The 11,704-nt window shown below is 33.3% G+C and overlaps 2 protein-coding genes across 2 annotated transcripts; one reads left to right on the top strand and one right to left on the bottom strand.

The window, feature by feature from the left end:
- Nucleotides 1-661: 661 nt before the first annotated feature.
- LOC132544851 (uncharacterized) lies at nucleotides 662-5,896 on the bottom strand. The gene is made up of 3 exons (XM_060208501.1): nucleotides 5,629-5,896; nucleotides 3,633-3,785; nucleotides 662-1,743 (listed from the first exon to the last, which is right to left on the bottom strand). The coding sequence occupies exons 1-3, from the start codon at nucleotides 5,894-5,896 to the stop codon at nucleotides 1,496-1,498; spliced, it is 669 nt and encodes a 222-aa protein (XP_060064484.1). The 3' UTR covers nucleotides 662-1,495.
- A 1,952-nt stretch (nucleotides 5,897-7,848) lies between these two features.
- LOC132544854 (uncharacterized) lies at nucleotides 7,849-11,220 on the top strand. The gene is made up of 3 exons (XM_060208503.1): nucleotides 7,849-8,098; nucleotides 8,948-9,100; nucleotides 10,172-11,220. Exons 1-3 carry the CDS (start codon nucleotides 7,849-7,851, stop codon nucleotides 10,381-10,383), a joined length of 615 nt encoding a protein of 204 aa, XP_060064486.1. The 3' UTR covers nucleotides 10,384-11,220.
- The last annotated feature ends 484 nt before the right edge of the window (nucleotides 11,221-11,704 follow it).

Below are 11,704 nucleotides of genomic sequence, written 5' to 3'. Positions count from 1 at the left end.
TCATATCACAATTATTTTTTCACTTCAACATTAGAGTCCATGATTTCTATTTAATAAAAGCAATTTAGCAATGTATTTCGGAAAATGTTTTGAAAACAAATAATTGGTAAATCTTCCTGTTAAGATACAGAAGCAAACATCTCCGTCTATAAAATAATATCTTTTCTTATTTCTATGACAAACTTCTATGTGTTATCAATATCTTAACGAGAATCCTGACCACACAATATGAATAGCTAATGATTGGAATTCTTAATACATAGTCTTGAACTACTGTCCAGAATAGTTAGAAATATAGAATGGTCATTAGAGAAATTGTGTACATATTGTCACATATTGAAATAAACTATCCAAATACTTGCTGCTATCATATACATTACAATTTCCTTGGTGAATTTTCACCTGAATTAGACCATAGGATGACAATATGAATTCAACACACATGCATAATGATGGAAATGGAATGAAATATTCAACGTTTTGCATAAAACTAAGAACAGGAAAAATTGTTGACCGATAAACATAACACAAATCTTGGAAAGATATACTGGTTATCTTTCTTCCCTGATCCACATCAATATTTTCCTGGTAAAACAGGGGCATTAATTCAGATATTACAGCAAAATTGACAATTAACGACAGAAAAAATCCAGTTTGGAGATTGAAAGATATCCTTATCTTTTTTATCAAAACAAAATTTTGAATAACAAAAACAGTTTTATATATGTGTAATTTCATGTATGCATAAGTAAAACATTTTTATCCATGATCAAGCTTGGAGAGTTTTCCTTGTGACTGCAAATCCCCTAAATTAGAATTTGTTAGGTCAAAATGTTTTTGATCTCAGCTTTGATTTGAAAAATCACATTTGGAATGGAGATTTTTTTTCGTAAATAGATGAAAATAGTTCCTAAATATAAGTAAAAAATATTTATTAACAAAAATGCCCATGCTCATTCCTGGAATCCATTAATATATTATATCAGTGATTTTATACATGTTCTACCAGTAATTGTCCAATGTTAAAATTTATCATCCACTAAAAGAAGACTACGAAGACTCCATAGAAACTTCTAGGGAGAAATCAAGACCAAAATGACCTCCATCAGGACAAAGTTTGAAGCCTCAAATTATGACGGAATCCTGATTGTCTTGGTGTTAGGCTCTGGAAGTGACAGGTCATTATTGCCTCCAACAGGTGACTTACAAAGACAATATACCGAACAGTATCACCTCTGTGATTGGCTCTAATTACCAAAATGCTTCTTTGATATGGTCATAAGTTATCACAACCATGTGATGTTCTTTAACTTTAAAGAATCCTTTTATGTAAAATTTCTGTGACTTAGAGAACTAAATGCATTCCTGAATTAAAAGAAGGCATTACCATAAAAATTTTTTTATGAATTTCCTTACGAGAAGTAATTTTTGTGAAAATGATATCAGTAGTTCAATCCTTCAGATATACATGTGCTATAATGACATAGCTCCAAATTTAATAATTAGTTGGAGCTGGTTTCATGTTGTATCCTTCATAAGGTTCAGGCTCCCTGTACCGACTCTCAATTCGGACTTGCATCCCTGCCACAAGGATACACATTCCACTGAACAAGATGCAGAATCCACTCAATACAATCAGACCAAATGACCAGGACAGGTAGTTCTGGTCAGGATTCTCCAGCCACTGTCGGTCAATCACAGACTTGGCCCCGAAAATAATTGTACAGCATGCAGTCAATAACCCTACAAAGTACAATTTATCATGATTTACAAATTTGAAATATCAGCTCAACTTGATCTGTTGAGCTATTTCAAAACCAAATTAAGTTACTAACGCATCATTTACTCTCAAAAAATGAGAATTTCACTTTGTTAATATAAAAACAACTGATTGCACTGCAAATCAATAAATATGTATTTTGACATTCCCATGGAACTGCTTAAGATGTAATGTGTTAATGGCCATCCATGGTCATGTCACAATACAAAGGCTGATTTATAAAAAAAGTGCTCATCTGGTAAATTTTTTTCGGATGAGTCAAGAACAATAGTCCAAAATTTTGATGTCTTTGAGATAAAGTGGGTTCATCAGAGGGAAAGCACCCATCCAGGATATTCAAGTCCAAAAAATCACTCTCACCATAAAAGCAATGGTGGATGATTGAAGACCAGGGGTGAGTTTTAGAACTATTATCATCCTTCATCACAGTTATGGCTTGGAAATCAATGGTCATTTCTTGTGAAACAGTCTACAGATGAAGACTAGAAGATGAACTTCAATACATCAATGAACTTGGCAAGAAGTTGGGTCTCTGTAAATTTCTCCAACTAGAGATTTTTCTTGTAGGTCACAACAGAAGCATTTTAGTTAATGAGCTAATATACCATACAAGAATTATAACAACTACTGGTATATATTGCACTCAATTTTCATGATTTTTTTCTTAAATCACTATTTTGTGGATATTTTATTTCATGAATAAATAAAGCTCAATAAATCTACTTATTTAATATTCCTATTGTATCATTGGGCATTTATCCTGAAACTAGCTCTGTCATTGTCAGAATACACTTTTCACATATATTTTTGGTTGGATTCGGCAGTGATAGAATACAGCTGTATTTTTAGCATGTGTGTTAATTTGACAGAATTACTTTCTGAATTAACTTTAAAAATGCAGGTTTAACAATATTAACTGTTGAAATAAGTGCTCCAAGATACCATGTTTTCCGGATCATAAGCTGCACCTTTTTCCTCATGAGTTTGGCATGCTGCTTATATACCAGTGTGGCTTATATACCAGTTTGGCTTATATACCAGTTTGGCTTATATACCAGTGTGGCTTATAAAAATCAGCAGGATGCTATTTAATGATTTTTTGAAATACATCAATAATAAAAAAAGGATTATCTGTGTGTAATTCTTTTGCAAACTTTAAATTAAATATTTCATTGACATTCTTGATATATTGCTCTCTGTTTGTTATAACAATGAACTTTGGTCGATATAACAGTTACTACTTCGTTAGAACTGTCTTCCGTTATCTGTTACTTCTATATCAAACGTCAACAATTGAGTTTACTATATCGTAAGAGAGGATGCGGCTTCTATTTTGTTACACCTAATATGTGGATCAAATAAAAAAGAAATTGCTAAAAACTGGCTCTGTCGCTCTTAAAACAGTGCAGTTTATACCCGGAAAATATGGTATACAGAAAACATGGTCAATGTCTTAAATGTAAGCTGCATTTTCGCTCGGGACAGAAAGACAAAAGTGGCTCATCAGAGGTTTGAAGCTTTTGTCTTTCTCCACCCTCAACACCATACAGCTTATATCTTAAGATACTGACCATGTATTCTCTTTATATACACTTGATGATTTAGTACCCACGTAATCAGCAGAAATAAATGTTAATCAAAATTCAATAATTCAACGATAACTCCCCGACTCATAAACTAAGTACGGTAGCATTTAGTTTTTTCCATCCGAGGGCAATTACAGTAGTTAGGAACAATATTTTGGCAGTGTAAATTAACACCCCATTTTTCAAATTAAAAATCAAAATATATCTATCTGTGTAACTTACTGATAACGGAAAATAAACAAGAATTCTACTCGTTTCCATCTTACCCGATAATATTGTAAGTCCTGCTAAGAAGAAAAGTCCTTTGTAGCTTGTTTTCCCTGGACAACAACCAATAACAAACAGGATGAGAAGCAGGAGGGACACGCCCTCAAAAATCATGGTCAATGTCATCACTACTTGAACTCCAAGGAACCATGCTGTAACAAAACAAAAGGTTGAAGTGAAATTCAAATTCATTTCAACTGTAGCAATTCTCCTATGTACTTTTTATATAAATAAAAGTCACAAAGATTTTCCTGGTCCTCTTTTGAGTTTCTGACTTTAACTATAGGCAATTTATTTGCTTTATTTGTCTGTAACATAAATAGATATTTTAAAATGCATTCAGACAAGGTTTATAAATGCTGGAATACTTTTTTCCCTCTTAAATTTTGTTCCAAAAAGTGTACATATATCCATTTAGCATACATATATCCATTACAGGGATACAGATGTTCATTATATGAAATCATATATAATCTTTTAGTAATTACAAAACAATGTATTACATATACTTAATAAGATGCAATCACAGCTGTCTATATAAACCATGCGTGCTCATGTTAATTCAATGATTTCACATCATCTGTTGACATTGAGAATTTTACAAACTATTAATAACAAGGAGGCAAACAAAGTAATATTCATGTATATGAACATAATATCCCACTTGACTTTCGCCTTATTACAAAACACATATATCAGATAGATATAGCAATCACATCAGCCTCGAAGTGTATGATTTCAATTTTATTCAGTGCTTGTCGACCATTGCAAGCACCGAATAAAATCGTAAATCATACACTCCAAAGCTATGATTGATATATATATCTGATTTGTTCTACTGCTCAATCGCTCAGCATACCCTTAGGGTATCCAGCTGAGGAGTGAAGGAAACAACAACCCACCCAAATAGGATGAACAGCGTTGGCCCTATGCCAGAACTCTCTAAAATACATACCAGGTATATGGTATAATATTAGCACATTTATCTTCAACAAACCCAGTGTACCAACATGTCATCTCTTACTTATAGCCTCGGCTTATTGCAGAATAATGAATAAAAACAGTAATTTGTAACTCTTTTGATCATTAATAGTACCAGATATGGGTGTGCTTATTACCAGACAAGTACTTATTGTCAGATAAATATGGTAAATTATAGTATCACCATTAATGTACTTAAATCACTATCGTATTATTAATAACCTTACACAGCAGTCAGTGTTTCCAAATCTCCATCCAGTTTGAATCTTTAACATGATAGGTGGTAATAAAGTTGCAACTCTCCTTTACTCATGGTCATGAGATTCAAAAAAATTGTACAAAAGTCTGTGACAAAATCTTATTTCAAGTTTATAGTATGATGTGTTAAAGTTAACCGATATAAATGTAACTTTTTGGTACCCAGTTACTAGTCCATGTTTCCTAGTCTGACTCATTCATCTTGATTTTGATAAACGCCTAATGTAAGAGTCAAAGAAAATTCAGAGCTGTATATGTTGCACCTCTGTCTGTGTTTTTAACCGAGTATAAATCCCTTTTCCTCCCTGGGACTCCTTCAAATCGGACATTTGACAATATAATGTCTCTCATTGAACAAGTAACCTGGATATATGTTACACTGGTAACAATAGGTATTGGTCGAGCTGAGTTTTCACTTCATAAACATATTTACATTCCAACTTCCTACTTGCTAGGGCTCTGTAGCATTTTTTTTTTTTTTTTTTATCATTATAAACGCGTAAAATTGTAAATTAAATATATCTTAATTCTAAATCATTAATATATTTACCGTGTATGACATACATTAATTAAATGTGTAGTTTTCTGGAGATTTACCAAGCATACCCATCTTTCCAAATAATGACTGGTCCCGGGTGAATCACCAATCATCCATTTTGTTTTACCCGTTTCCCTTACCTGTAATCAACAGGTGTTTTTTTCAAATTCAACAAGAAGCTGAAATATATTGTTTATGTCATAAACTTGGGCACTTACGTGGGTTCAACCATTGCCAAATGGGACGATATTCATATGAGAAAATCCACCAACATCCGTTGTATGTCTTGCCTGTGTAGTCTTTGTAGTATGTCCACTGATTAAAGCAAGCTTCCCAAAGTCCGAGACGAACAAAATGATTGACTGTTATGTAGCGGTCATCTGATTCAAGCCAGTGAGGTGTCGAAAATCCGATCACGAAAAATAAGAACGCCAAAGAGGAGAAAATCAACGCTCCGTACAGGAGACACTTGACGCGATTCTCCATCTTGAAACCGTTTGAACAACAGGTAGGACGAGTCTAAGTTGTTAAAGGTGTGGCAGGTGTGACACAGGTAAAGTAACAGTAATACGTGTTATCTCCCTTGTGTCACATCATATATTATAAGCGCGGTTATAGAAAGACTATTAAAACATATGAAATTGCAATAATACTTAAGTTATCAATGTTCTAAAGAATTTTGAAATATCTTATTATATTTTATTTTTGATAGTATTTAATCAAATAATACTTTTAAAATATGTTGGGAAAAATATTCCTACCGCGCGTTCTGAAAAATAATAGAACTTAAGCCGGGTGATAACGAGAACTTACTGATTCGTCTGCAGAGTGACACATAACTGCATTTAACACTATGTACGAGCCATTTCGACATGCCTTACAGTTATTGCAATTTATTTTTTTAAATCAAGATTTAGAATATAGAAATCAAGAACTTCTTGCTTGAACTCCGGAAAAGAAGTAAATCGATACAACCAGAGACGTGCCTGGTACAACAATGAGCGATAAAAGTAATGTACAGGTGAATTGGTTACAAAAATTATAATTCTATCGATTTCTTGATACTACAACTAGATCGTTTATGGAGTGACGTGTTTCTGTTATTGACATTAGCTGTTAATCAAAGACTTTATTAGATATTAGGTTTAATTCATCGGTGTCCGGTACATCAGGGACCCGGGGTACATATATGGAAAATTCATAAAATTGGAAATAAATATACATTGATATCTATGTAAATTACTGTATTATGCCAGAGACATATCTCTGATTATTCATGGAGATATCATAATACATGAATATATATATCATTCTATTTCTTCTTCGAGAACGTATCTTTAGCTTTACAGAAATGAAAAAAGAAATGTAATCGTCTCGCCCCCATTTTCATAATATCGTGGGAAAACTTGAGATTGTTTATATATATAATGCTAAGGTGTGTAAATGTGCCGGAAAGTAGTTTACTACTTCATGAAACCTGACAGTCGTATATTCAAAAATTACATTACTCAATCGGAATCACATTTGCCTAAAGTAATGTACTCCTGATCATCATATCCACTGATATTTTGTTTGCCTTCTATAATTTATTTGTGAGTAAAGATAACGATATCGTTTAAGTAGACATGTCTCGCCGGACACTGCCATTCTATGGATCTAATTTTAATTAGATCGTGACAATACGATGCAATTTACGGGGCCACGGATGTCTGGGAGGTTATTTATTAAGTGCTCTGTGTGTAGGTGTTCATGGCAGACTCAATCATTGTCTATTAGCAGTCAGCACATTATCAGGTTTGTTTGACTGTTACGTTTACACAACAGTCAGGTTTATTTATAGCTGAGGTCAACTTGAAGTAGTTGGTGTGGCTACCAGTTCACTGAACTGCGTGCGGGAGGTCCGACTCGCATGTCATAGAGAGCAATAATGTTACACAGGCCATCACCACATGTATAATGAAAAAAATATGAGGTCCGAGACGTTTTTATTCATTTTTTTTTCTATTTTTAGATCACATCAAATTTATTTAGATTTAATTGACAGTTCTAAAATCTATGTCTATTCACGAGATGTTCATGAGCTTTGCTATGGCTCCGGGCCATACAAGTTTATGTAAAATTAATACAATTGCTCGTTCCGAAATTTTTCCCTTGGTTAGCAGAAATTTCTAATGGATGCGAAATTTTACGCTATAATTTAAAAAGAAACGACAGGATTAATTTGTTTGATTAAATCAAATCACTTCCAATAAATGCTTTGTTTTACTCTGTTAACTATATCAGTACCTGCACGTCGTGTAGGTGACAATAATTATAGCTCACCTGATATATCATACCTGTGCTGATAAAATAACCCCTTTTGTTCATAATGAACTCGCCCAATGTTGTAAACATTCCAGGTAGATGACCCAACTTTTCAAACGAAGACGCCATTGAAAATGGCGGACAAGTCTGTGATAGCGCTTGTCCTGTCCATGATAGCAGTAGCTTTCCTAGTCGGAGCTTTCGCGAGTCCTTACTGGGTAGAATCTTTCGGCATTTCGGACAGTCGGTTTATTAAGGCGGGACTATGGGAATTCTGTTTCAATGATTACACGTTTTGGAAGGACTACAATGGAAACAGATACAAGGGCTGCTGGTATATCTTTTCGGACCAATACAGACCTATCTGGGAATGGCTTTCCCCTCGTGAGTATACATCTACATCGATACGAGTTTTATTGAATCATTTAAAGATTTTAATTCTTAATACGTATAGGTAATTGGCAATGAAATCACCTGCACAGAAAAGGTGTGGTTTAGTACAATGTGCACTTCCTGTCAATTGGTAAACATGTACACAGAATCACTAATACCTCATGCACGGGTGTTCAAACAAGGGGGAAATGCGATTTTATTGCCGGTGCCACAAAAATACCACTTGATGTTGATGTCAGCTAAAGTTTTTATCTTATAATCTGGCAACTTTTAAATACTTTTTTTCTTTTTCCTCCCCAAATATGGCACTTGTAATGTTTGACCAAGTGCTTATATGATCCTACAGCTCATTTACACATAAACAATTATATTTCTGGTTAACATGCCATGTCCTGCATTTTGTAACCTAACCTGTTTTAGAAATGTATTTTTTGAAAAAAAATTTCAGTTGTAAATAGACTCTCTTAAGACAGGACAAATATTTTAGTCTCTGATAGAGAGTTACCGATAGTGATGTGATCATACCAAAAAAAAAAAAAAAAGCCCAGAGACTAACACTTTACCACTGATTGAAACTTCAAACTCAGGATGGACTTATTCCAATTAGCATTCGTAAGTAAATAGCCTTGACTCAACAGCAAGTTAGCTATAGATATGATTATTGGTGTTTAATTTGTCAGGGGCTTATCGTCAATAATCAGTAATCCGATACTTTACAGATCTGTTTAAGGAGTAGTCAACAAAATCAATCATCATCCAAATATGAGATTCTGTTAAATTTAATAACATAGACTCAATCATTCTGTTGATCTTAACCATGTTAATTTATTGTTTCTACAGATTGGTTCATCGCGGTGCAAGTGATGGTGAGCGTGTCACTGCTCTTCCTGGTTATTACAACGTTTACAGGCATCCTGGCAGTATGTCATGTTTTCCCAGAATATCTTGAGGAGATCATCTTATTGGGTTGTAGTCTTACCAAGTTTGTCATAGGTAAACAAGGATGTTTATATATATTTAGACAATAGCAGTGGTTTTATATAATCACTGCATTGAAATTTGCTGATATTCCTGTTTGGGCAAAAATGAAGTGAAAGTTAGTTTTCCATCAAATTGTCTCAGAGAAGATTTAAAATATTCTCCAGTTTTATATATAAACAGTTTAGTAAGCAGGGCTCTCAATCTGCCAGATTTGGGGCCGAATTCCCAATGCCAAATAGTATCTTTTTTCCCAATTTAGACCCCAAATTTTCCCAATTCGAAGGAGAACGCCGCTATTTTTCCCAATTCTAAGAGCCCAGGGCCCCAGTCCCAAAATGATGTGTGAGAGCCCTGGTAAGCATCTCTTGCAAGATAGCAATATAAAATGGCGGAATACTGTGTAAAGTTGTTAGTTCAAAATAGTGCTTTCTTGTTTTCGAGTGTAACATCTAACTCTCTGATGTTGTATAAAGTGAAATATTTTCTTAGATTCAATTTCGGACATTGGTTCTTGTAGACTTGGCTCTAAACTTAGATATTGTACAACCATTTTAATAACAGTTATTCCAGCTTACATCAATGGTTAGCCTGCATTATAGCGTGTTAGGAGTCCTATTTTGGGATGAAACCAAAGTACCCGGTGTAAATCCTTGTGGTCAGACAAGCAACACCATACTGCTTCATATCTATTTGGTGAATCTAACCTCCAAATGTCTAGGTGACAAGACATATGACTTTGCTACCTGATAACCCAATTATTGTAGTAACTTGATGAATTCTTCATGAGAATTGAAGCATGGTTTCAGTTCTATTTATCACATTATGTGGTTTCATCCAAATAGGTTTTTTTTTCGCCCCTGCCAACAACATAACCATGGACATGCATGTGTGATATCACAAATTGTGATGTCACAATTGATATCCCCTGTATTTGGTACATGGCAAAAATACAAGTTTTAAGTATGGTATTCTGTCTTTGAAGAAAACTGTATAGATCTTAGTAAATATCACTTCCCTTACCCCCAAAAATCACTGAATGATATCATATATTTGCATATACATATTTTCTGGATTTCTTTTCAGCAATAATACAGTTCATTGTTCTGGTGCTATTTGGAGTTCAGAAGGAAGACCGTCAATGGATGCCTCGGCCGGATCAAAACTTCTTGTCATGGTCGTATGGACTCTATGTAGTGGCCACAATGTTCACACTTGCTGCAGCGGTCACACTCCTCAAAGCTGGTCTTGACCTCCGGAAGAAGCTTAAGGAAGATTTCCCCAGGAGGCGCTATTAGTCTTTATATCCATCTTTTAAAGATCTTTTGTTAAAAACATCAGTGAAGAATTCCTAGATCACACAAAAACATAAATTGTCAGATCTCTGTTGCTATTCCATCTTTCGGGGATAAATATTGAATGTTGAAAGGAAAACCAAATTTGTCCAAAAATTTCTTCGGTGTGATATATCAAATTTCAAGAGACTAAGTGAAATAATTATTGGAACATCAAACTTTCTTGAAGAATAATAACAGGATATGTACGCATCGAACTTTTCTTGTATTTAACTATGAAACTTCATTTTTAAGCAATGAAATAATTTGTATATACCGGATACTAGAAAGTGGCCAAGACCACAATTTACATTCCAAAATATATTTCTCAGAAAGAGCTCTGGAAAAGAACATATAAATTCTCACAATATAACTTACAAGTGCTAGATGGAAACATAAAATAAAGAATAATATTGAGAATATCATGTCAGCTTGAGTCCAGTTATTTGGAGTTGCTGTTATCACATATTGATAATGATATTGTTTGGCTATTGTTTTTGAAAGTTGAAATTTTATTAAAAACATGGTTGGCATTTTTCAATTCTTTTTTTTTTAAAGGCTGATAATTTTTTCTACAAAAATAACATGATTCAATGCTAAGAAGAGAAATTAACAAACTGCTTGTAACCATTTATTATTTGAAAGAGAAGACGAAGACTAGCTAACAAAGAGATGCAAATATTCAATGTGTACTTGTAGTAATCATGGATTTGAGTTTTAAATGATTGTATCATTACGCAGCTTAAATGTTTTGTTACATATATAACATAACAAACTGTTTTTAAATGGAACACTTATTTTTGAAAAGAATGTTTTGTATATAAGTTGTAATTAGCATATATATATTCAAACACTGAGGATTTCATATATATTCATTTACCTATCATATTGTGCCATCAATACATTCTTCATTAATTTTCATATCTTTCAACAAAAATAATTCTTTCATGTATTATCAATCCTAAATTCTTTCTGGAATTAATTTCAAGATTATGTAATTCAAAGATTAAAAATGTAATTCAAAGATTAAAAATTTGATTATTGTCTAACTTTATTTGATTATGAACAGTTCTTAGATTTTCTCTTGCTTTGAAATTTTAATGGACGTAAGATTACCAAATTTTAATATTGCAGATTTATTTTCATATACATCTTTTACTTTCAACTTGACCTTGACATCATTCATGTATCATTTGTATATATAACTATATTGTTTCAGATGTTTCCTCGGACTTTTGTAATAAACCTTTTATAGAACAATATATTTAAGTTTCTCTTCATTATT

The sequence above is a fragment of the Ylistrum balloti genome, unplaced genomic scaffold, assembly GCF_031769215.1.
Source record: "Ylistrum balloti isolate Yb309-2 unplaced genomic scaffold, AGI_CSIRO_Ybal_v1 Utg369810, whole genome shotgun sequence".
Taxonomy (NCBI): Eukaryota; Metazoa; Mollusca; class Bivalvia; order Pectinida; family Pectinidae; genus Ylistrum; species Ylistrum balloti.
The sequence above is the reverse complement of the archived record's forward strand: the minus strand, read 5'-3'. Positions and strand labels throughout refer to the sequence as shown.